A 27,587-nucleotide genomic window follows, 5' to 3' on the forward strand; every position below is an offset into this window, starting at 1 on the left:
AAAGGAGAGTGAAGTCAGCTCTGATCTGTTATCCCTCTGGTTCCATCGGTTGGCAGGGGGATATAACCCACTTGGTCTGGACTTATCTGGAACAGACTAAGGAAATTAGCAATAGCAACATAATTTCAGTAACTGTTTCACTGTTCCTCTCTTCCTGTTAAATTTCAGTGGTGTTTGCTTCTAGAAGAACAAAAAATACTATACCTTTCCCTTCCCAGGAATCAAAGGCATCCATCATCTTTATTAATTCAGCTGGAGAATAATAGCTCCAAATATACTGGACATTATTTCCCGCCTCTCTGACAACATGAAAAACAGAATTAAAAAGGAAAGCAAATTAAGTATATCAAAATATTCATGAAGCAGAAGGCACAAATTTTTCAGGATACATATTCTATAGAAGCTTTGGGCCTGATATTGCTCCTAAATTAGTCTCTTTAAAAATTTATTAGGGCCGAGAGTCTAAATTTATACTTAAATTTTCACTGAACTCTTATATTTAGTAGCATAAAAAGTAGGTGACAACAGAGGCGGATTTAGGTGGGGGGAAAAATAAGAGTTTGACACTGATTTTCTGCACTAGGCTCATAAATCCAACCTAGGCAAATGAATGGCAGACCTAAATTTATAAGCATAACTTAAGCTCCTAAGATGAATTTTCAGCTGAAAATTTATGCTCCTGTGTTTGGCTGAATAGGGTACAAATTTAGAAGACTAACTTAGGAATATAAATTTTGGAGCTCAGCCTTTCATTTATTTTTTACATCAAGCTCTTTAAATGTACCAGTTTTTAGGTTTCCTGTGATAACACTAGTTTGTATTTCCCTTTAGGGTGCAATTGTTCTCCAAGGCCAGCAGGACATAAATCCTCACATATGGGTGGCTTCAGCCAAAAGAACCTGGCATTGAAATGTTCTCCAGCCCTGAAGACAGAGCTTTTGAGCTTGCTCCACTACACATGCACGCCTCTTCCTGCCTGCCGCTGTCATGAGGGACCTCATCAGTCCATTATAAGCCTATTAGAATGCAACTCTTTGGGGAGTGGGAGGGTTTGTGAGGATTTATGTTCTGCTGGCCTCAGAGAACTGCTGCTGCAGGTATGTAATATGTACTGTGTTTTCCCTGAGGACAAGCAAGACAGAAATCCTCACACATGACTCCCCTAGCTACAGGCTGCCTTTAATAGAAAAGAAGGGGGGGGGGGGGGGGGAAGAATAATTATTGGCACTAAAACATGCAAACATTATTTTTGGTAGCAACAAGCCTTAAGATTACGAGCTTTAAACAGAAATAGACCTAGAGGGGATGGAGTTGGATTCCAATTCCCAAAGAGATTTTGGAGGACTTCTGGCCAAACCTACTGTTGCGTTGGGCGTCTTTGCTCTAGACAATGAGATGTAATGCATGGACAGAAGTCCATGTTGCAGCCCTGCAAATCTCTTCTATGGAGGCTGACCTCAAGTGGGCTACCAACGCCACCACAGTTCTGACATTATGAGTCATGACTTGACTCTCTAGCTTCAGACCAGCCTGGGTATAAATGCAGGAAATTGCAGTCTGCTAGTCAATTGGAAACTGTGTGTTTGCCACAGTAGCCCTCATTCTGTTAAGAATCAAAAGAAACAAAAAGCTGGGTGGACTTTCTATGGGCTTTAGTCCACTCCAAGTAGAAGGCCAAGGCTCTTTTGCAGCCCAGAGTGTTAAAGTATGCTTTCACCTTTATGGGGAGGAGGACTAGGAAAAAAGGATGGAAGGACTATTGACTGGTTAAGATGGAAATATGGCACTGCCTTGGGAAGAAGTTTCAGATGGGTGAACGGAATTACTTTGTTGAAAAAACTTAGTGTAAGGTAGATCAGTTACTAGAACCTGGAGCTCACTAACTCTGCAAGCTGAATTAACCACCACCAAAAATAAAACCTTTCAGGTCAAGTATTTCAGATGGAAAGGTTCAAGTGGCTCAAACGGAGCTTTCATCAGCTGTATAAGAATCACATTGAAGTCCCGTGACACTGAGATAGGTTGATGGGAGGTTTCAATAGAAACAAGTCCCACATAAAACTGAACAACTAAAAGGCTATATAGAGATAAGCTCCATTTGGACTTGAGACCTATCTCAGACATAGAAGGTATTCAAACAGATTTTATGCAAGACAAGAAAAAAGGATCTAGGGTCTTACTGTCATGCCAAACCTCCTCCGTTGTCCACTGCTTTGCTACCTCCTGGAAGGGAAGGCTGGGTCAGAAATGGGCTTGGAGAGGATCTCAAAACATGCTGCTATTCTGTTTCATAAGAATAACAGCTTTACATCTTATCTTCAGACATTCTCTCCACAGCATCACACGCCAGTGAGCTTTTCCTGCACATCAAACCTCAAATCTGAGGCCCTCAGCCATGTGAGTGTGCGGGCGCCAATGCTCACTGCAGAAGCTGTTGATGCCATATAGAAAATATCATAGGTTGCATGGATCATGTATTTTTTGCACTTTTTCCTCCACTCTCCAACCCCTTTGGCTACTAATTCACTACACTGCATAAAGCATCCAACAAGTACATGCCCATGAAGATATGGTAGGATGCTAGGCAGGACATGAGTATAGAATTGTGAATAGAATTTTCTCCCAAAAGACTCCAGTGTTTGAGCTTCCCTCCCAGGGGGCACCAAGGAGAAAATCTTGGTGCTTTTGGCTATTAAGAGTGGATTCAATCAACATAGAATAGTAAGGAAGCTGCTTTTTGTTAATAGGAAAAATGGGGGTGGTGGTGGTGGTGGGGGGGGGGGGTGATCTCCTACATTCTCACCTAAACCTCTTTCAGTATTCTGTGTCACAGCCTCCTTGGGTGGGTTGTGGAATTGGAAGATATCCATGGCTTTGTAGGAGTATTTACCTGAGATCTCACCTTTGCTGGTCTTGGCCTAAACAGCTATTCTGTTATAACAATATGGATTACAGCTTGTGGCCTATATGCACCAGTAACCAGCTTTGTCAAAGGAACATTACTGCTGAGCATAGCAAGATGACGTCATCCAAGGACATATTTTGTGTTGCAAACAAGCCTGCTATCTCCTGGGAAGATTGGAGGAGAGTGTCACACATGGCTCCAGGAGTATGTGAGCAGACAGAGAGGTTTGCTTGCTGTCGATACAAGAACAAAGGCTCGCTTCTTGACCAAGAAGCTGGCTGAACATGATTACACCATCTGTGATTGGTCCACAGGTATCATCCGACCCTTAGATACCAAAAGTTTGGCCTGAAGAGAAAAGGAGAAGAAGGGAGATGACCGGAAGACTGGCAGGTGGATAGAAGGCTCTGAATGAGCTAGAGACTGATTTTCCTAAAAAACAGTGAACTGCATACCTTGTAACGAATTCACAAGGTACGCTCAGCTACAGTATACGGCCTTACTTATGACTGTGTGATCTGTGTCCAGAAGACAGATCTCGGACTTCATTCCTGGACTGAGACTCATTGCTGCGTCAGCTGGAGTCTAAGAGGAGGAATCCACTTTTTTACCGCTGGAAGTCTGCCACAGACTGCAGGGTGAGATAACAGGATTTACTTCCTATGGTCGTGGGGATAATTAGTTCTTTGCTTTGTCTGTGACGGGTTATGTCCTGACTTATGGTGTATGAATTTAGCTGCTAACGGTATTTTGCTTAAGACGTGTGGTGTAACTTCCAATGCTAATCATTAGGTTATCAGTATTATGATTGGTGGTGTAAACACTCATTTAGTTAGTCCATTAGGATAATCATGTTCCATTATCTATATTTTGGGTGACAATCTATTTTTATAGCAAGCTATTCTGTATTTTGCTTGGCATTTTGCTTCAGATTATATATATACTAGTAAAAAAGCCCCGTTTCTGATGCAAATGAAACGGGTGCTAGCAAGGTTTTCTTCTGTGTGCATGTGGGAGTGTGTGTGTCCCTGCCCTCCGCCCTCTCTCCCCTCCCCCCCTCCGAGTCCTTCACTGCTTTGCTGTGTTTTCCTTCACTGACTGTTTTGTGTTACAGAGAGGGCGGGGAAGACACTCATGGGGAAACCGGATATCTCTCCCCCTTCACACTTCCGGCTGGAGGCTTCATAGAACGTTGGTGTTGCCTTTTATACAGAGAGATTTCTTTAATAAATAATATATATATTCCATCTGTGGTATTGTTCCTCTTTATAACAACATCTAGTTAGTCATTGGCTAAAGAGGTACCCTCCCCTAGACACAAGTCCAGAATAATTGCTATTTAGTAGTGTTCTGACAGCTAAAGTATCTGTGAATACGTACAGCTTCTGACCAGGGCTCCTCCTCTATGGGACGGCATGTGCCATCTCCCTCACAAAATCAATGAACAAGAGCTCTTCAAGTGGGAACAAATATGAAGGGAGACCTAGGGATATTTCCTCTGAGAAGACCTCTGGCTTTAAGTTCCAGGAATGTTCTTAAACTCATAAAAATACTGCAGAGGAGATGTCCGAGTCTCTGCCTGTCTTGCATAACTACTACTACTACTATTTAGCATTTCTATAGCACTGACCATAAAGTCAGGCCTTGGATAGGGGTTGTTGAGACACTGGATTCATGATGGGTTGGCAAAGCTTTCCTCCCTGATTCATTGGAAATTGAGACCGGTGTAGCCAATATCAACTTCGAGCTCCTTCAAAGCTTCGGTGTCAAGGTGTCTCCTGCAGGCAATTGGTGTCACTTGCGCCATTTGTGTTGAGATAGTGTAGGACCCAAACAGTAGGTTTGGAGCACATTAAAAACTGTAGGAATCACAGAAGCTTTGGTCTCAAGGATCAGATGATCCACCTATGACTTCGAGTTTAATGATAATGAAGCTGCAGCATCATATCAGGCAAAGAAGTGTTTCATCCTCATAGCAGGAGTGGCCACGTCTTCCAGTCACTTGAGATGAATTGAAACTGGGGCCTCAGGTCCATGGAGGCTGTGGCCCCTCCTCTGATGACAGAGGATAAGTGGTCCTCATGTCAAAGGTGCTTGGAGGACATCGGTGACCTCAGTGCCTCTGTGCTCAGCAACATGCTTTGATGAAGGGCAATGACAAGGTGTCAACGTCCACTTTAAGACCAGCATCACACTCCTTCAACACTGATGAAGTCAAGGACAAATCATTCTTCTGGAATTGGACAATGACTGCTCCTGGTGGCCTCTATCAATACTCCATGTCAAGGGTGAATGAGACACATTTGATGACAATATATCCCTAGTGAACAACACAGCTCTGGGACCCACCGAGACTGATGCTTCTGATGCAGACATCAATGACTCAGTCTTATCTGTGCTGAAAAGCTTTTCACTTTGCTTTTCTCTATCATAGCCTTATACCTGTAACTCCTTATCAGACAGGCTGCAAGTACCTACCAGGCTTATTTTCGAAAGTGATCGCCGGCTAACTTCCGACATAAGATGGCTGGAGATCTCGCAAAAGCGGCGAAATCGGTATAAATTGAAAGCAGCGTTTTTGACACTATCGCCATGCCCGCGAAAGTTCAAGGGGGCGTGTCGGCGGCAAAGCGAAGGTGGGACATGGGCGTGGCTACCAGATGGCTGGCTTTTGCGGATAATGGAAAACAAAAAAGCAGCGTTCATCAGTATTTCGCCGGGTTTACTTGGTCCTTTAATTTTCACGACCAAGCCTCAAAAAGGTGCCCAATTGACCAGATGACCACCAGAGGGAATGGGGGATGACTTCCCCATACTCCCCCAGTGGCCACCAACCCCCTCCCACACTAAAAAAATAAAAATAAAAACCTTTTTAGCCAGCCTGTATGGTAGCCTCAAATGTCATACCCAGCTCCCTGACAGCAGTATGCAAGTCCCTGGAGCAGTTTTTAATGGGTGCAGTGCACTTCAGGCAGGCAGACCCAGGTCCACCCCCCCCCCCCCCCACCTGTTACACATGTGGTGCTAAGTGTTGAGCCCTCCAAACCCCCCCAAAACCCACTGTACCCACATGCAGATGCCCCCCTTCACCCATAAGGGCTATGGTAATGGTGTAGAATTGTGGGGAGTGAGTTTGGGGGGGGATTTGGGGGGCTCAGCACACAAGGTAAGGGAGCTATGCACCTGGGAGCTATTTGTGTATTTTTAAACATTTTTAGAAGTGCCCCCTACGGTGCCCGGTTGCTGTCCTGGCATGTCAGGGGGACCAGTGCACTACAAATGCTGGCTCCTCCCATGACCAAATGCCTTGGATTTCGCCAGGTTTGAGATGGCCGGCATTTTTTTCCATTATCGCTGAAAAACAAAAACGGCCATCTCAAACCCGGCGAACTCTGGCATTTGGCCGGGCTAAACTGTATTATTGAAAAAAAAAGGTGGCCGGCCATCTTTTTCGAAAATACGGTTCCAGCCAGCTGTTGCGCCGATGCCAAAATAGATCGCCGGCGACGTTCGATTATGCCCCTCTATGACTCCTTCTCAGACAGGCTGCAAGATGCAAGGCTAAACTTTCAGAGTGCTTATCTCCCTGGATAAAATAATTTGGACTAAAGAACACAGGAAGAGATACAACATTAACTAATCTTAAATGTATCACTGAAACTTATTTATTACAAATATGAAAATAGACATCTAATTGCAAACTTGTCAATTACAATTTATAAGTAGTACATACCAAAAGAGTATCATCCTGTGTGAGGAACTATACCAGTCGGGAAGCAAAACACTTCTCAGTGCTGGCAAGATTCCTGTTTCTGAAGTAATAAACCATTCCTTTTATACCCTAACTATGTGTACGTGACCATTCTCATATCTCTGCTGATGCCTGCTGATGTCCCCCTTATCTAAAAACAACATCTGGCTTTACTTATTCCTGCAAAACCAGTCTCACGACCTCCAACCACAATCTTTGCACAGAATAGTCCTAGGGCTGGTTTCACCTCCTTCTTCACCACTCCCTGTTGATGTGCTTGAAAGTAGAATTTATTGCTGGATTGCTGTATGTACTCCTGATAACCTTACCTTGCTGTTTTACAGAGTTGGGCAAACTCTACTCCACAGAAAGAAAGGCAGGCATCTTAGGAGTTACACATCCCTCTCTGACATCTGGGAATGCAGAATACTATGAGAGGGATCATAGTGGGGGTCACAGATACCAAACTATGATTATCCATAGTGGATATGGTCTCATTGAACTAAAAACACCTTTTAAAGCAGTTGGGGGTCTTGTTTTGGGAAAAACAGCTGCAACAAAAATCAAATGACTCAATATTGGAAAAACTAGATGAGCACTCAAGGCCTAATGAGGACTGGATCAAGCCGATAAAAAAAAGGGGTGGGAGGGGGAAACTGACCAGCAAAACCTAATTGGGGAAGCTACCAGGAAGAAAACTGCATAACAGTGACAGGAATTGCGCACTGAAATACTGTCTGTTTGACCATCTTCTCAGTGTTTTGTGTGCTCATCTCCTTAACACATTTTTTTCTATGCAGTATACCTTGGAAATTTCAAGCACCTATTTTGTGCAGAATTAGATCTCCATATCTTTAATTTCCAGGTTAGCTTTTACTATGCACGTATGCTTTACATACCAACTTTTGAAGTACACAACAGTGTTTATGTTGTACAGCAGAATAGCTGTTCATTTATAACAGTGCTTATACTCAAGTCATATAACATCTTTTGTCATGCTATTGTTTTCCTTAGACACAAAGGTCCATTGTATCCCTTAGAATGTCATTCTTCTTGTTTTTTTTAGATTTCAGTATTCCTTTGCATCTCATTTCTTATGAGTTCTGATATATGATTGCATGTATAATTACCTTTTAAATGTACTCTACACTGATGGTCATATACAGTGGTGGAAATAAGTATTTGATCCCTTGCTGATTTTGTAAGTTTGCCCACTGACAAAGACATGAGCAGCCCATAATTGAAGGGTAGGTTATTGGTAACAGTGAGAGATAGCACATCACAAATTAAATCCGGAAAATCACATTGTGGAAAGTATATGAATTTATTTGCATTCTGCAGAGGGAAATAAGTATTTGATCCCCCACCAACCAGTAAGAGATCTGGCCCCTACAGACCAGGTAGATGCTCCAAATCAACTCATTACCTGCATGACAGACAGCTGTCGGCAATGGTCACCTGTATGAAAGACACCTGTCCACAGACTCAGTGAATCAGTCAGACTCTAACCTCTACAAAATGGCCAAGAGCAAGGAGCTGTCTAAGGATGTCAGGGACAAGATCATACACCTGCACAAGGCTGGAATGGGCTACAAAACCATCAGTAAGACGCTGGGCGAGAAGGAGACAACTGTTGGTGCCATAGTAAGAAAATGGAAGAAGTACAAAATGACTGTCAATCGACAAAGATCTGGTGCTCCACGCAAAATCTCACCTCGTGGGGTATCCTTGATCATGAGGAAGGTTAGAAATCAGCCTACAACTACAAGGGGGGAACTTGTCAATGATCTCAAGGCAGCTGGGACCACTGTCACCACGAAAACCATTGGTAACACATTACGACATAACGGATTGCAATCCTGCAGTGCCCGCAAGGTCCCCCTGCTCCGGAAGGCACATGTGACGGCCCGTCTGAAGTTTGCCAGTGAACACCTGGATGATGCCGAGAGTGATTGGGAGAAGGTGCTGTGGTCAGATGAGACAAAATTGAGCTCTTTGGCATGAACTCAACTCGCCGTGTTTGGAGGAAGAGAAATGCTGCCTATGACCCAAAGAACACCGTCCCCACTGTCAAGCATGGAGGTGGAAATGTTATGTTTTGGGGGTGTTTCTCTGCTAAGGGCACAGGACTACTTCACCGCATCAATGGGAGAATGGATGGGGCCATGTACCGTACAATTCTGAGTGACAACCTCCTTCCCTCCGCCAGGGCCTTAAAAATGGGTCGTGGCTGGGTCTTCCAGCACGACAATGACCCAAAACATACAGCCAAGGCAACAAAGGAGTGGCTCAGGAAGAAGCACATTAGGGTCATGGAGTGGCCTAGCCAGTCACCAGACCTTAATCCCATTGAAAACTTATGGAGGGAGCTGAAGCTGCGAGTTGCCAAGCGACAGCCCAGAACTCTTAATGATTTAGAGATGATCTGCAAAGAGGAGTGGACCAAAATTCCTCCTGACATGTGTGCAAACCTCATCATCAACTACAGAAGACGTCTGACCGCTGTGCTTGCCAACAAGGGTTTTGCCACCAAGTATTAGGTCTTGTTTGCCAGAGGGATTAAATACTTATTTCCCTCTGCAGAATGCAAATAAATTCATATACTTTCCACAATGTGATTTTCCGGATTTAATTTGTGATGTGCTATCTCTCACTGTTACCAATAACCTACCCTTCAATTATGGGCTGCTCATGTCTTTGTCAGTGGGCAAACTTACAAAATCAGCAAGGGATCAAATACTTATTTCCACCACTGTACATGTGTTAGTCGTTTGGCAAAACAGCTAGTCAACTATAATAGAGCTCAAGCTATATATTGTCTTCATAATTACATTTTAAATTCATGTATGATACATTGTCCAGCTAGTCATATGATTTTTCCCAGTACAGTATGGTTCATTTTAACATTTGGCGGTTTGTTCATTATGTTCTTTTTATGTTTTAGAGTATATTTTTATACAATTCTTTAATGGCTTTAGGCACTCATTAGTATTTTTACATGTAATTTATATTTATTTATATGTAATTTGTAGACTCCTGAGGCAGGTGTGCAGAGCATTGAAACACAGCTGCTGTGTCAAGTCTTTTGTACCTTCAATAAACATCACTTCATTGGACAGATATGTTGCCCTAGTGGTTTTTGGAAGTGCCTACTTTTAAACCTACTCCTTGATTTGTTGTGCTACAATCATAGGGATTGGTGTTCCTCCACCTAGTGTGGTTGTTCCACCACCTATCACCAGAACACAAGGCAGTGTGGCTTGCATGAAGTTTGGGTGGGCAAAAATTTAAATATGCCTCTCCCATCTTCACATAGGGAATATAGGCCTTTAAAAAATTCCCCCGTCAGGTTTTCCAGCTCAGAGGCACACACAGATTTTTAAAAAAATGTTTGTTTTACCCAGGACTTTACACGAGACATTAAATTCCTCATTTTACTTTTTTTTATTTTTTTTGAGGCAAAGAAACACAGAAATCGCAGCCTCACTGCTTAATTGACAGAAGTTAAACGTGCAAGTTTGTAAAATGGGACCGGCTACACGTGTAAACTGCAAAATTTCCATTTCCACATATAGCTATTGGCACTTACCACGTGGAAAATGCAAAATTTTCATTTCCACATATAACTATTGGCACTTACCACGTGGAAAATGCCGAGATGCTGCTACGTTTTGTGCATATGTACATTTGTAAAATGTTTGCTTTCGCTGTATGTGCCTGCAAATACAGTACACATGCACACCAGCACAGACTTTTGTAAAATACCTCCAGAATTGAACACATGACCTGGATGTCTCAAACTCCCATCTCAACAAAACAGCAGAGAGGGCTCAAAGCACAGTCCAGAAACCAAAAAAAGCACTAAGAGCCTCCAAAATCAGCACAAGTCCTTTAATTCCACAACAAGGATCAAAATGATACATTCATCTCCCATGTCGTCGACCCAACAAGGGCCATGTTTCAGTGCACAGCGCCTACCTCAGAGGTCTTTGGATATGTGGTTTCTAATAATAAAGAACCAACTGGAAAGCTTACGTTCACCAATAAAAAGGAATTTGTCCCAGCATAGCTGAAGCCGTATAGGGCCAGGAATCTGCAACATTAGCACCCGGCCATTAATTAGGAAAATGGGAAATCGTCCATTTTCCAGCTGTGGTAAAAACCCATGTAAAAGCACACTAAGACCACTTTTTATAGCAGCTTACTACAAGTACCCCATTAACAAGCAAGTATTGTGCGCCATTAATTTTATACTTGGCATGTTATGGGCTACCATGGTTCCTGAAAGAATAAAGGAAGGTTACATACTGCTGATGTATGGTTTTCTCCTACTATGGCATGACATTTATTAGTAAAATGGCTCACCTTTTGTAAATACTTTTACTATGAATTTTTCCTCCCAACTGTTTACTAATAGCCTCGATGCCATCGACTTTAGTGGCATACACACCGATAATTTTACTCTCACAGCTTGCGCCACTTGTGCTGAGATAGTGTAGGACCCAAACAGTAGGCTTGGTGCACACTAAATTGTAGGAATCACAGAAGTCCAACAAAACCTAAGAAACCAAAATATAAAAGAAGCTGCATGTGACATATGGAACTCTTCCAGATTTTACAATTACAATAAAATCATTTAACACACTCTACAGATTTTACAATTACAATAAAATCATTTAACGCACTCTACAGATTTTCTTTTTTCACCCAGCAGACCCGTTCGGCAAATTTGGGCTTCTCTCTATTTAATTCAGAACTAGGCTCTAATGGGCTACAAACTCCATGAGACTTCATGCATAACTACCTGGGTTTTCCATTATTTTATATTTCTTCCCAACCTAGTTTTAGTCCAACCATTGCAAAAGTCCTTGGACGAAGGCCATATACCAGGGCTCCTCCAGCCTGTGGGTGACACTGAAGAAAAATGGTAAAGGGACCCCAGTCCCAACTGGCCCACAAAGCACGATCCTGAAGACCAAATTTCTTTATATTTTCTCTCTACTACATTGCAAGGATCAATGAACAAGTTGCAAGTAGTACCTTTTTAAAATAACTACCTTTTATTTCTACATACCTAAGTGGACTAACATAGCACAAAAACTATGGTATACATTGCTTTTCTTTTAGCAAACCTGATTCTATTAATCTGTATGGCCAATATAATAAAAGATCTATCAAATTACAGGACAGAGTGGGTGGAAAACATTTATACTGGTACAGTTGGCTGCAGAAACCAATGACAAAACAAGCTGGGAAAGCACTCATAGTTCATGGAATTCTATCCAACTTCTCTGCATGTATGTATACGTTTTGTATGTTTATCTCTTGTGTATGGGCAGGTATGTGTGTCTGTATATGCATATTTGTATGTGTGTTGAGGTGTGTAAATGCACATGCATCTATATCTATACCGGCTGGCTGTGAAAAGGTGAGAAAAGATGAGAGGGGAAGTCAATTTTGAAAAGTGCAATTCCTTAATCACTATGTGAGTCAGTGTATGTATGTATGCTATAGCTGTTCTAACTGCTTTTCCTATAGAAACGTATTGGTGTATTTTTTGTGGGCTTCACTTCTGTTCCCCACCGCATGCAGAAACTTTACTTGTAGAACACAAGAACTTCCCTCAGCTCTTCTCCTTCCTCCCTGAGAGAAGGGCTGCTTTCTGGTACTCTGCCCCCAGTGTCTTGCCATTGACTGAATCCTACCTACACAGACTCTGCTGAAAGTTACATTGGAAGAGGCAGGGCAAGCTCATTTACACAGCAGATACATTAGAGAACTGCAGATAAAAGTTTTAAAACTCAGACAAATATCTAGACATGTTAGTCATCACTGTGCTTCCTGGACATTAGTGCAAAATCTTCTGACTCCTAAAAAAAGACAAACATTTGTCAATCCTAATCCCCCAATCCTGAGCTCATCTCACAGGACCCCCTTAAACACCTGTACCCAAAGCATGCAGATACTTAATTTAATATTTATGTTTATTAAGCTCTTGATATAATTTACATGTATATCCAGTAGTCCTATCTAATTAGTACCACTCTAGAGACTGTCTAATTGCTCTTCGGCAGGCCTAAATGGATAACTTATCCGTTTAGTGGCTGAACATCACAGCTAAACAGATTTCCTGCACCGCCTTTGCACTTCCCCTAATCCAGCCCTTTTTGATATAGATAAAATTTGTCCATTTAGTCAGTTCAACAATGGCCAGACTTTATCCATATAGACATCGATATGCAAAGCGATTCAACTGGCCAGAAATGGCTCCTGGCTGGTTAAATTGCTTGATCAGAGCTAACCAGTCATATTCAGCCGCATTTAACTAGTTAGTGTTGCTGAAAACGTCCAGTTAGTGCCCAACTCAAAACCAGCTATTTCAGAGGTAGAGTCAGCACTTGGCTGGTTAAGTGCTGATACTGGCCAAGGTAACCGCATAAAAGTCAGTCTTATCTGTATACGGTTCGCCATAGCCAGTTAAGTGCCAAATATCACACTTAACCAGCTATGGTTTCACTGGCTCCATAAACCTGAAAATTCAAAGCAGGAGCTTGGATATAGCCTGGCACTGAATTTCCGAGTATAACACTGGCGGCTGACTATCAACCCTATTAAAAAAAAAAAAAGAGCATGGACAGGTGAGTTATGTGTTTACCACTTGACAGCAAATATATATCTATATATATTTTGATCTGAAAATCAGCCCTCTGTTTTTACAAAGAAAACAATTAAAAAATCCAAACATTAATTTCTACTGTTTTACACTAGGCAAACTAGGAAGTGCTATCAAGATCATCACAGGGATCAAAATGCTCCTGTACTGCAATGGTAGCCTTGGTTCCATATTCAGTTTCAAAGTACTCATTTTTAGAGCCTTAAGAAATCTTGCTCCAGTTCATTTAACTGAAAGTACCCTCTTGGCAAAAGCCAGCTTGTACAATGCAATTATGCAACGAATACCTACAATCAGAATTTAATAAAAGGTACTGGGAGCACCTTTTAAGAGTTTGCACCTAAACTGTGGAATGCGCTGCTTAAAACATCCAACGCCTAGATGATTACTGACAGTTTAGAAAAAAAGGACTGAAAAGCCTGGTTTTATCAAATGCTCTTCTTTATGAAATTCTTAGCTGAACATCAATTCTGCCTAATCTCAGTTTAATAGTTCAAGTAAAATAAGCAGAATTAAATAATCAGTGTATTGCTTTTATTTCAGTGAACAGAGAGCACGATATTCATTTTATTTAGTTTTATTGATTTATTTTCCATTTATAGCCTGCCTATTAACTAGGCAGGTAACAATAAAATTACAGAAACCAAAACATAAGACAACTTTACTGAGAGCTCTCTGTCAGGTTTATGATGCCCTGGTTTCTGCCTAAATCACTCATCAATTTTGTAAGTATTCTATTTTGTATCCACTCTGAGCCGTTTTGGAAATAGTGATTTTATTATTCTGATCTGAATTTATTCTTATTTTTCTCAGTGTGTTCCTGCTTTATTTATTTTCTTTTTAGTGTAGCTTCATAGTTTTATTATTGCTAATTTTACAGTTTCACACTGGATGTACTACTGTTAATCATCTTGTTTTGATTTATATTTGTATGTCTTATTTACTATTCACTGCTATGGGCGTTTCGGAGGTGTGGTATATAAATATAACAGGTCCTCAGTCGGTGGTAATCAGCATTTGTTGACTGCTGTCAGCATTAAAACCTGGAAATTCAATGCCAGTCCATGTTCAGGCACAAGCATTGAATTTCCAGGTTTCAGGAGGTGGCTAATGCATAGCTAGTTAAGTGCAATATTCAGCACTTAACCCACTAAGGGTTACTTACATAAAGATAGGACTGACTTCTGTGGTCTTACAGTATTTATGCAGTTAACATGGCCAGTTAAGTGCTGAATATTGGCACTTAACCGGCCAAGTGCTGTCTCCACACCCAGAATACCCCCAAAATAGCCAGTTTTCAGTTTGGGGCTAACCGGTTATTTTTAGCAACATTAACAGGCTAAGTGCCACTGAAAATTAGTGGTTAGCCTCAAACAGATGATTTACACAGGCAGGTGCTATTTCTGGCTGGTTAAATTGATTTGAATATCGACCCAAATATGCCAAATTAAAAAAAAAATACTTTAAAAAGAAAACAAAACAGGCAAGACCTTTTTAAGTTCTATATTTGACCTTAAAGAGTATGTCTCCATTTCATTGGCCAAATGGTCAATAAGGCTGTAAGGGTATGGGATTCCAAAATAATCAGCCTCTTCTTGTAGGGCTAGTCGCGTTGGCTCATCACTGGGTATGCATACTTCACCATGAAGGTAGTCTAGCAAGTATTTGAAAAGGGCCCCATTCCGCTCAATAAGGCATGCACCTACATCAGAAAAAAGGAATGAAGAAAAGTGAGGAGTACAGACAACACTACATATAAGTTCTTTAAACAAACTGGTTGGGTACACTTGTATTTAGCACGTAAGTCTAAATAATGAAAATCATTACAAAGTTTCCAAGTCTTCAATTTTTCCAATCCATTGCAGATAAGAGTGCATCTTTTCAGTACAAATTTTCATCATTTTTGCATAACTCCTTTCAGCAGTGCACCACATTTTCATTGGTAATTGCATCATAAAAAGTGCAGGTAGATTTTTTTGTTCATTTTTCACTCTCTCAAATTGTTTATTTTCTTTCAACATTGCATCATATGGCTAGCTCCTTATGTTCTTTTCCCACCCTCTTTCCTATCATTTTGTATGTAGTCACTGGTTTTGTTTACGCTATAACAAAGAAAAACCATGGTTCAATATTCATTTTTTTTTGTCTATGGCCATAATTTCCTTTTGCCTGGTGCATTTTCTTTCATGATCTTTCTAGCAAGTGAGTTAGGTCATGACTCATCATTAAACCTTAAGGTTCCATTTCAGATCAACGTCAAGTGAAAAATTTAAAATCCAAATTCATATGTATACATTCCAAATTTGATTTTCATCCATGGAACTTTAAGAATGATGAAAACCAATCTACTGTTACAATTATGTGTGCGCACATACATACCCTCCTAACCAAAGGACAGTATAAGACATACTAAGGGGTCTTTTACAAAACCACTGGGATCTTCTGCATCCAGCTATCTGCTGACCTCATCTACATCCAGGTAGTATACCTGCTCTATTACTAAAGGGTAATGATAGGAGGCCTGACCTAGGGTGTAATGTGCGATTGCTCTGAGCACATTTGTCTTTCATTTTCCTGAGCTATCTTGCATTCACTTATAATTGTATATAATTTGATGTTACTCGTGTTTTCATTTTTGTTAGTTTCACTTGCGAGTAAATAAACAGACTATTTTAAAAATAAATTGGCTTGTTCCTTTGCTGGTCAGTTCTTGGAGCACAAGAACTCAGATTTGTATAATGCATGGGGAGGGTACTTTTTTCATACAAGTAGAGCTACCATTATACACTGTTGCCCTCTCCCTCACAGTATATATAAGGCACTATACTGTAGCTAGTTCTGCCTACAGTCTAATGAGGGTCCTTGTTTTGTAATCCTACGTTAGGGACCTCTTTGCTCAATATCAGAAAGAAGCCATCAAGTTCTGCAGCCGCCGCAATTAAAACGCAAACAAGATGCCAGGGATTTGTCTGACACCATAATTGAGTATGGATGCAATGGCACAATAGGACCACTTGAGAGCAAGTTAACAAAATATTTACGCTGTCTATACAAAAATGAAGGTCTCTAAACAAATTAATCTGTGCAATGCTGTTTAAAGTCCTGCTGTAAGGAGGAGTTATTAAATAATAAGCTTTAAGCTGTTTCCTGAAAATCTCCATCTGTGGAAGAGAACAAAAAGCTAAAGCTAAAAGGTAAAGCATTACATAGGCTTGGCCCTGCACCCCAGATATTCATCTAATCAAACCTGATGAAAATAAGGAATATCTAAAATGTATTTATTCGCAGATCGCAAAACTCTGTGGTACAGCATCATTATTTAAAGCCCACTGATTAACGTCATTATCTTAAATTGTACTCGCCAACAGATCAATGGTTAGGTACAGACCTGCTCATTTTGTCTTCTAAGTCTTTAGGTCACAGAGGTTATGAATCAGTGTATAGCTGAAATAATGCAAAAAAAAATGGACATGGCCTGCTTTTGCTCTGAAGGGCTCATTTGTAAATCTTGCCCTTAGGTTGGAAGTCCTCTGGAGGGACTTGCCAATTCTACCTGAATTTGAACACACCTTGAGCTCAGATTAGGTCTGGACTTAATTACTCAATTTCCCACTTGACCTTCTGATAATCTGTTGAAAATTAGAATAACGTCAATGAGCAAGTCACAGCAGGACTGTGGATGGGAAACAAGTATATCAAATCAACCAACCTGCCGAAGTATCTTGTTTATAGAATAATTTTTGGCTTAACTGTCTGTCTCTTCTTATTTTTACATTGAATTTCTGGTAACCTAAAAATATCTCCATCTCAGTACATATGTCTTTCATAGAAAGACACCGAATGATTTGGTTCTACGATGTCAAATGTCTAACTATAAAATTATATGACATATATATTATAGGAATAACAAACAGTGGGCAAAAAAAGTTATTTCAACACGACAGAAGAAACAAAAGGTGTGTGTGTCTTTGTTTTACCAGATTCATCCCTTTGCAGAGGAAAGCGTCCACTAAACATTGATGCTAGCATTGATCCTTAAAGCGACAGAGGGAGTCACGCCTTGCAGTGTACATGCAGCCTCCTACATTGAGCTGAAGCACCTCAGATACTGTTTCACTCTGTTTTTGCCATCATCCTCCATTGCTCAGATGACTGGACCTGTAAATGAGTTTCAGAAAATACAGTGTTCAAATGCTTTGCCTTATAATATCTTCTTGGAGTAAGAAGCAAATTTTCAGTGGCAGTGTGACTTTTATATAGTCGTAGCACTGAATGTGTGTTACAAAATGGAGAGATCAAATAGTACAAAAAAAATCCAAGAAAAGAAAGTCAGTACAACCATACACCAATGCCACAAATTATTAAAAAGAAACTGGTAAACCCCAGGTAAAATGTAATCAGTGTCTCATCTGACACTGAATAATTTCCACCTTTAATGACGACATATACTGAAACACAGCCATGTCAGATTTTACTGGTTTGTTTTTAATAAATCTTGGCATTGGTACATAAAAAGAAACCGGCAAACCCCAGGTAAAATGTAATCAGTGTCTCATCTGACACTGAATAATTTCTACCTTAATGACGACATATACTGAAGCATAGCCATGTCAGGTTTTACTGGTTTGTTTTTAATAAATCTTGGCATTGGTACATGCTTGCATTGCTTCTTTCTGTCCAGTGGCACTGAACATATATGTATTCAACCCCTGACTACCACCACTTCTGTTTAATTTAGACCTGCCTTTTAGGTTACATGAAGTTAGGAAGACTCCTTCCTGTTAGAAAATTATAAACAAAATGATCTAGTGCTCTCCCCACTTTTGCTCATTGGTAAGTGCAAAGAGGAGATGCACGAAACTCCACCAGTCCTGGCAGACAATTCAAAATGCAAGTTGATATAATAAGTACAGGATCAAAACACTAAAATTCACCTTTTGGGCTAACCTTCATATAAAAAATGGCAAAAAAACCCCCAGCTATTATCTTCAGCTTCAGATCTCCACTTAGGGGCAGATATAGTAAGCTTGTGCATTAAAACCATACACTGAGCTTCAGCACCCCAAAAAGCTTTAACTTCCAATGCTGTAAATTAATGCATGCAAATTACCATGATAAACTAACATAGTATTTACCAATTTTTCAATTAGCACACCATGGAAACATGCCACCATTTATTGTACTGGGTGGAAATGTGTTGCCCCTTTCTCGTCAGTTTGATCCACTCCTCATTTAGTGAAGAGGGATTGATTGGCTCACCACCAAAACAAAAGTTATCCCCCCCCCCCCCCAAATCTGAGGATATGGTTCACGGCCCCCTCAGGTCAGAGAGGTCCTCAAGAATCTCTAGTGCTGTAGTGCTCTGCTCCCTTGGCGCAATAATACTTACTTGGGGGCCAATGCACTAACTTTACTTCCTTAGCATCCATACCAGACCAGTCCAGACAAGTGGGTGTTGTGTCTGCTGGCCAGTGGATTAAGACAGAAAAACAAAGTAGTTCCCTGTGACGCACCCCATAAATTGGCTCATGCAGCCACAGAACATTCAGTATTTTCCATCTCCATGCAGCTGGTGGATGGACCATGCAGCTCCTAGTTGGTGCTTCTCAGCTCCTAACCTATGACTAGGTGTTAGAAGAGCAGGGAGTTGTGTTGCAGGCAGGATAATTGTCCTTTTAATGGAATTTAGGATTTCTTGGAGCTGGGGTGACACTGTGGTGTCCAGTCCCTCTGCCAGCCCCTACTCTACGCATCTGCATAATACTGCCTTTTTGTCTGAACCAATACTGCTTTTTTTGTCATATGTAGCTTCTTCTTCTGCTTTCTATATTTATTAATGGTAGAGGAATATAATTTTTGCTTTTACCATCAGCTCTTTAGTTTCATTTTCTCATCTCTTTCTCTGTCTGATCAGAATAGTTTTTTTTTTCTCTCACGGTACTATTATTTAGAAGGTTAGTTTTTTCTGCTTTCGAATCTGGCAGACAGTTGGATGGCAGGAGCCTCTTTACTATGAATTTCCTTCATATTTTTCGGCTTTCTGAATCCTTTTTCTGGCTTTTTTGGCACCATTTTCTTTTTCTCCTCACTCAAGCGCTACGAAATCTTTCAGGGGCTAGTGGATTTTTCTCCAGTTTGTTCTAGCTTGGCCTTGTTCCCCCCCTCCCCCGTCTCTTGCTCCTACCTGGTATTACCAGTCTCAAGTAACATGTATTACTGCATATGTTTTTAGCAATTCTCACTACCTTAAATTCTGCATTATCACGCTACTGGCTGATTATCAATATCTATATCTGGCAACTTGAGATGGAACCTTGTTTAGAAAAGAAATAAAAAGGGTTCCAGCCTTCTCACCTGCCTCAATAGCATACCTCCAAGTTTTTCATGAGAAGTGGAATGAGTTAGCTCATTCTTGTTAACAATCATGTCCTTGATGTAGCTCTGCATTTTAGACATATAGCCTTTCTAAGGCTCAGAGGCCCTGAGAGGAAATTGCAGACATGTTTGGAGTTACTTCAAGATGCTGTTACACTGCCTGCATTTTTTGATAGAGAAGAATTTCTGTAGCTCTGAGATAGCGAAGACTATCTGGATTCTACAACAGGTCTTCTGCATAACTGGTATGACTAAGCTGTTCCTTGTGGCCATGCGTGGCATTTCACCTAAACTCTTTTTTTTCTGCTATCGGCAGTATACACATGAGCACCATTGTTTGGATATTTGAAATACTTAACATTCCAGGGCTGCATGAGACCCTTGTGGCAAATCACATGAACTACTATGTTTTTCCGTCTCCATCTGCTAGTTGGCAGGTACAACACTCACTGTCTGGACTGGTCTGGTAGGACTAAAGGAAAGAAAATTATCAGACAAGACATAATTTCTCCATTAGAACCATGCACTAATGCTTAGTGCATGCCTTCCCACAACAAACACCAAACTTTTGCTCCCTATGCAAACAGGCAGAAGTCAGAAAATGCATGTTAACATGGAAGAACACATGGGACACGTATGCACATGGGTCTTCTGCCTAGCGACAGTTATATTTGGGCACAGAGTATTTAAATACCCAAAGTTAGATAGAGAGACAGCAGACACAGACACACACATATACACTCTCAGTAAAGAGAAGAAGCAGGCATAAAAAAACTTCTAAAGCTGACCGCATAATAAGCTAAACTTTTACATCTCCTCAGACCTTATACTAAAGCCACAGCATTGCTCTCAACCTTTTGGTCTTTACCACACTTCTCTGCATCTATGCTGAATAGCTAATAGCTTCATTAACATGGGATTTAAAATGTGCTGTGTGCTGCTGTCAACATAAAACTTTAGGCACATTTAGCTTGTGCATAAAAAGCACATTTTATATATGGTGCCCAGCAGGGCACTGTTCCTCCTGATGCCATCTTGGTAGCACTTGACCCGTGGCAGTACATTGAGATGCACACTAGGAGTCAATGTACCAAATACAGACGTGCCCTGGCCCAAACACACACAAAAAAAGCATTCCTCTCCAGTAAGTCCTTATTGAGTCACTGGGACATTGGGATGGGCGATTGGTAGTCCAGGCCATATAGTGTCATCTGCGGTAAAGCGCCACACTATCTTAGACAATCCTTTGGTCCTACGCTAGAATCAAGATTTAGAATTACAGTGAAGTGAAAAAGATTTCCCCTATTATTGCATACGCCACACCGATCGTTTTCTGATCTTTAAATAAAATGTAATATTAGACAAAGGGAACCTGAACACATAACACAATTTTTTAATTACTACTTCATTTATTTAAGAATAAAGTTATCCAACACCTATATCACTCATGTGAAAATCTAACTGCCCCCTCTTAGTTAATCAACCAAATTTAATTGATAACTAGAATCAGCTGATTGAACACAGCCACTCTAGGACACTACCTCCCATCCCATGACTCTTCAATTTCTTCTGGAGTCTTATGAGGTACTTTGTCAAACACCTTTTGAAAATCCAGATACACAATATCAACCAGCTCGCCTTTATCCACGTTTGTTCATCCCTTCAGATTGGTGAGGCAAGATTTCCCTTCACTAAATCCATGTTGGCTTTGTCTCATTAATCCATGCTTTTGAATATGCTCTGTAATTTTGATCTTTACAATAGTCTCTACCATTTTGCCCTACATCAACGTCAGGCTCACTGGTCTATAATTTCCCGGATCCCCTCTGGAACCTTTTTTAAATATCGGTGTTACGTGGGCTACCCTCCAATCTCCCGGTACCACACTCGATTTTAGAGATAAACTACATATTACTAACAATAGTTCCGCCAGTTCATTTTCAATTCTATCAGTACTCTGGAATGAATACCATCTAGTCCAGGAGATTTGCTACTCTTCAGTTTGTCAAATTGCCCCATTACATCCTCCAGGTTTATAGAGATTTCATTCAGTTTCTCTGACTCATCAGCTGGCACCAGTATCCCTCCCAAATCTTCCAAGACTGAAGCAAAGAATTCAGTTAACTCTCTCCACTACGGCTTTGTTTCCGACTGCCCCTTCACCTCACTTTTTAACCATGCTGGTTGTCGTTGGTCTTCCTCCTTCCTTTTTTAATACACAGAATATATTTGGCCTGGGCTTCCAGGATGATATTTTGAACAGCACCCACGCCTGATGTAAATTTTTGACCATCGCAGCCGATCCTCTATAGGCATTTCAAACTATGTTTGTTGTTCCTATCTACATCATGCTCAGTACTTGATAGTTTTAATTTGCAATCTGTCTGATTTTATTTTATTTAAGGACACCTGATTCTACTATGGTCTCTTTTGCAACCTCACTATCAAGATACCCTATCTTCCCTGTTTTGGTGATATCTTTACAAGATACCTTATTCCAAACCATGCACTTCTGAGCGACTGTCAGCCTTCCCCCCAGTCCCTAGTTTAAAAGCTGCTCTATCTCCTTTTTAAATGCTGATGCCAGCAGCCTGGTCCCACCCTTGTTAGGTAGACACCATCCTTTCGGAATAGGCTCCCCCTTCCCCAGAATGTTGCTCAGTTCCTAACAAATCTAATACCCTCCTCCCTGCACCATCGTCTCATCCACGCATTGAAACTCCGGAGCGCTGCCTGTCTCTTGGGCCAGTAATCAAATTGCCCTTAGTAACCTTAGCAACTGTTCTACTTTCTCACAGCTAATTCAAGTCAACTATAGTGCTACCTCTCCAGCAGACAAGAACAGAGAATAACTTTCTTTTAGAACAGTTCAAGCCTAGTTACTATCCTTTTTATACTCTTGGCTGTTAAGTTTCTACCTCTAGAGAAATTTTCAGTTTAAAAAACAATAGGGAAAAGGGATTGTACACTATGGAACTAGCTAATATACTTGATTCCCTCTATTTTATTTTCTTTCTCAGACTTAACTGGGCCCTACTGTGCCTTCTAGAGACTGTTAATGCTGCGGCAGAAACTTCAAGTTTTAAAACTATGTGAAAAAGGGTTTTTAATTATTATTTTAAAATTCTAACTGTGTTTAGCAATATTCTACAATTCCTCTTTTAAACTCTAATCTTGAAGCTCAAAATTGAGAATGTTATAATGCCTTTGTATCGCTCATGGTATGACCGTACCTCAAATACTGTGTGCAGTTCTGGTCATTGAATCTCAAAAATATAGTGGAATTAGAAAAGGTACAGAGAAGGGCGACAAATATGATAAAGGGGATGGGATGACTTCCCTATGAGGAAAGGCTAAAGCGGCTAGGGCATTTCAGCTTGGAGAAGAGATGGCTGAGGGGAGATATGATAGAGGTATATAAAATATTGAGTGGCTTGTTTACTCTTTCCAAAAATACTAGGACTAGGGGGCACGCAATGAAGCTACCCCAGGATTAACAGCAACTTAGGATAAAGGCAATCCTCGTTTCAACTGACACTAGCTACCAACCGGTCCAAGAGCACACTGAAAATTGAGTTTGAGCTGCACAGTCATCCATCCACCACCTGCTGCAGATAGAATACTGAATTGCTTGAGCTGCACAGATGTCTAATGAGGTACAGCACAATTCTCTACTATCTCCACCTGCTGGCTGATGGACATCATAACCCAGAAGTCCTGGACTGGTCTGGTGCTAACACTACGGAAGGGTACAATTCTGGAGTATAGGGAGTAGTGGTAAAAGTACAGATTGGAAAAGAAGGGGCTGTTCCTTCCATTCCTATAAAAGGTTATGTATAATAGAAACTGCACAAAAAATAGACAGATACTGGGGTATATCCTGCATTTACATGGCATTGAGAGCTATACCTGTGCTGACTCCTAGTTCTGCCAGAGATGGGAGGAAGATGTGAGAAGACCTACTAGGGAAAAGGAATGGAAAACATTTATTTCCTGTTCTAAGAGAGGTTAACATGCAATTCTGTGGAAAATTGTTTTAAAATGCTGTATTATACCCCAAAAGCCTAAAGATTTTGGATCGTGAAATAATGCTTACTGGAGGTATATGGAGAAAGGGGGATTTTTAAGCATATTGGTGATCTTGATCTGAAGTCCAAGCCTACTGGGATAAGATAATGGGCGCTGTGGGAGATGTACTGAAGATTAAGGTTGGGAAGCAGACTGGAGTAGTCTTGCTAAACGGACTGTCCCCGGGAAGGAAGTCGAGATGGTGCAATTTGTAACTTATATGATGATAATAGCCTGCATAGCAGTGACAGGATACTGGAAGTAGAGGAGTGTCAGACTGTCATAGTAATGCTTGAATGTTTTCACTTATATACACTGTCAGCTAACACATTTGCTTATTTCCGATCTGACGAAGAAGGGCAATCTTCAAAAGCTAATCAAGAAATGTATTAAGTTATGTCAATAAAAAAGGTATCATCTTATTTTCTTTTCCATGTTTTATTTTGTTTGATTTCTAAGGATACTGGAAGAAATTACAAACACCCTCAATCAGTAGGATGGTGAAGAGATTAGATCAGATTGACCTAATATTAAAATTAACTGCACTTCATCAGAACAAGACAAGAAAAATTCTGGCAAAGAAATATGAACTCTTTTTGGGAGATGGCAGCAACCAGGGTAGAACTAGAAAGGAATTGGCTGGTGGGACTGTATTACTGTTAAAAACGATAAAAGATGCATCATGTTAAGTATGGCAGCAAAAGAAATGTCTATTAATGTATATTATAAGCATTTATGACCTTAGTTGGAAACGTAAGAAATAATAAAAAAAAAAACCAACCCAAACAACAACTGATGTGGCCCCCATCCTTGATGAGAGCCAACACAGAGTCAAAACAAAACTAAAAATTAAATTACCTTTTCCTACTAGAAGGCGTCAAGGCGACGTGCATGTTGTGAAGCGCTGCGTACGACTGATAGCGCTATACAAATGATTTGTAGTAGTAGTAGTGCATGTTAAACATACCCCTAGGCCTCTCCTCTTGTAAAACCCCGTAAATTTTTTTTCTTTGCCCAGACGTTTACATATTTTACATATATCTTCCAAATAAATGTTTTTAGAAGAAGCAGCGGATGTAGTTAAAGCTGAGGATTATTCTCCCGGGATCCTCCGATTTCCTTACCAATCTTGTTGTCCTCCTTAAAAGTTGCGATCCTCCGTACGACGGTAACATTACGTCACAGGGGGCGTAACTTAGCGGATCACATTGGGCGTTCTCAAGCGTAAAATAAGGTTTCATGACAGAAGTGGCGCTTCTTTGTTTTCACGGCCGCTTCTGCTGACAGTATGCAGCGATCACCAGCCATAACCCAGCGCTACACAAATCCTTTAGAAAGTTAAACAAAGAGGTGCAATAGACTGGAGTCTAGTGCAATACACTGGAGTGGAAGTGAGCCTATCTGTCCACTGTAAGATAGGAAGCCAATTAGGTTAATCTCGGTTTCCTCCACTCACCTTCGTAGCCGTCATTCCCATACACTCAAATCACTGCAAGCAAACCTATGAGCTGCTGCAAGGTGGTTTAATAGCCAGGAGTGGAAGAAGCCTATCTAGTCTACTGTAAGTTAAGGAAGCCAATTTGGTTCATCTCTATTTCCACTCCCCCGCGCAGTCGTTTTGCCATTCACAAAACAAAGCAAGAAGCAAACCTATTCGTTGCTGAATCTGCGTTTAGTCCTCCGAGGGACCGGGTGTCAGAGCAGTATGTTGTTGTTAAATTGAAAGTTGCCCGCTGTTACAGAGCGTTGTTAACGCGAAGGTGCTGGGAGGAAGGATTTTAGTCAGAATCGAGTTCTTGAGGTCTTGTTTCAAGGGAGATGTTAGAAAGCTGTTAGGGGAAAATTAACCAGTGCTAAAAAAAAAAAAAGTCATATCTTAGGCAATTTTGAGAGCTACAAGAAGAGCTTGGTATTTGTTGATGGGTTGGGGGAAAGAGGTCCTGAGAGAATTTAGCAAAATCAGACCTATTTGTTATGAAATATGAAATTAATTGACCACAAGTAATAATATCTTTAAACCTGGACAACCCTCTAACAAATATTACTACTAATTTATAGTTTATTAAAATTTTTCTATACCTATCAAACTGACTGAGCGGTGGACAGGGGAGTATCGTTTAATCTTATTGCCTGTATTTTTTTATCTTTAGAATAGCTCACTATAGACTACCTTTTAAAAACTTTGCAAGCTACTCACGAAATATATTTTACTAGCCTTTAAGCCTGTAAAACAGGCGAGATTTCCAGCTACCCTCCTCGGCATCGCTCCCTCCCCCCTCTGTGTCTGGCCCCCTGCACTGACCTGACAGCGCCTCTCACCTCCGTGTGAAAGCGCTGCAGGCAGCAGCAGCAGATGTTCGTTTCCAGGCAGCAGCGTCCGACAGCGACTCCGACTCCGTTTCCCTCTCTTTTCCGCCCTCTGACGTCATCACGTCTTGACGTGAGGGCGGGACAGAGAGGGAAGTCTCTACTGCACATTTGCAGGTGAGTCGGTCACTTGCCGTTTATATGTTTGATGTTACCACCGGATAGTGAAGTGGCTGACCTGTAGTCAGGAAGGCAGGATACCAGTCTTTAGGGCCTCCAGTGCCGTAGCCAGACCTGACATTATTGGGGGGGGGGAGATTTAACATGAGGGGGTACTAGGCATACAGGTGTGAGTAACGTTATTTATTGGAATTTATTAACCGTTTTTATGAAGAGATTCATCCAAGGCGGTGTTCAGCAGGTACAGTTTAACATAAAACTTACACATTTGTTAACAGCATAACAATATTTATTTTATTTATAGTAAAATAACCAAGAATAAACATAAATACAATACAAGAGGTAAACTTGAAAACAGTAAATTGAAACTGAATAACTGTTTGCTGTCCTAAGTTAATTGAATATTGGTGGTGCCTGGGTAACTCCCAGTTTTGCCTCAACTCTTCCCCTGGATCGTTCCAGCACTTACTAAAGATTGCCATGGTGGTCAGGACAAATATTCAGAGGCACACTCTGGTGATGTTCTGCTGAATTTCTGCTTTTGGCCCAGTCAGCCTCTTCTATCTGGTTAAAACCATGCTGAATATCAACTCCTTATCCATTAGAAATTAAGTGAAACAGGGAAAGTTTTAATTGATCTACATCCCAACAGAAGAGATAATCGCTGATGAATTAACCAAACTGCTTCAGAAGTTTAAGAATTAACTGTATGCAAAAATTTGGACTCATTAAAGGAGATGACCTCAGCAGGTAACATTCACACAAGTAAGAGAATATTGGAAACTTGCCTCACATCACTGTGCTGGACAGTGTTGAACTACATGGTACTGAACTGTTTTGAGCTACCTGGGATTCGACAAGCAGGATGAGTATATTCTCACCAATGGAGACCTGGTGTGGAGATACTGTGCAGCATTCTTTTTTTCTAGAAACAGGGTTGCCAGGTGGAAATTTTTTTCTAGCCCAATCCAGCCCAGAAACCAGCCCAAAACCCGCCCAAACACAAACCCCGCCCCTGACACCCCCACCCCGCGTCATCACCCCCGCCCCCGCCGTCATCGGCCCCGCCCCCGCCGTCACCGCCCCGCCTCCCACGTCACCAGCCCCGCCTCCCTGTCATCGGCCCCGCCTCCCACGTCATCGGCCCGCCCAAAACGTCACTAACCCCGCCCAAAAAACGTCACTAACCCCGCCCCCCCGCGGCCGAAAAAGGCAAAAAGCCGCCTAAAAAACCTCACAGAAACCCAAAAAGCCGCCCAAAAAACCGCAACCCGCCGCGGGCAAAAATTTCCCGCGGCGGGTCGCAGAAAACCGCCCAATTGGGCGGT

At 41.2% G+C, this 27,587-nt stretch overlaps 1 protein-coding gene across 1 annotated transcript in view; it reads right to left on the reverse strand.

Annotated features, from left to right (window-relative positions):
- Nucleotides 1-19,785, reverse strand: part of LOC115475097 (BTB/POZ domain-containing protein KCTD18-like) — a 41,590-nt gene extending 21,805 nt beyond the window's left edge. Inside the window, 6 exon segments of the mRNA XM_030210837.1 lie at nucleotides 205-299; nucleotides 11,022-11,215; nucleotides 14,820-15,031; nucleotides 17,307-17,360; nucleotides 17,363-17,447; nucleotides 19,684-19,785. Coding sequence (XP_030066697.1) covers nucleotides 205-299; nucleotides 11,022-11,215; nucleotides 14,820-15,031; nucleotides 17,307-17,360; nucleotides 17,363-17,447; nucleotides 19,684-19,785 — 742 coding nt within the window.
- Nucleotides 19,786-27,587: the final 7,802 nt, after the last annotated feature.

The sequence above is a fragment of the Microcaecilia unicolor genome, chromosome 7 (assembly GCF_901765095.1).
Source record: "Microcaecilia unicolor chromosome 7, aMicUni1.1, whole genome shotgun sequence".
Classification (NCBI taxonomy): Eukaryota; Metazoa; Chordata; class Amphibia; order Gymnophiona; family Siphonopidae; genus Microcaecilia; species Microcaecilia unicolor.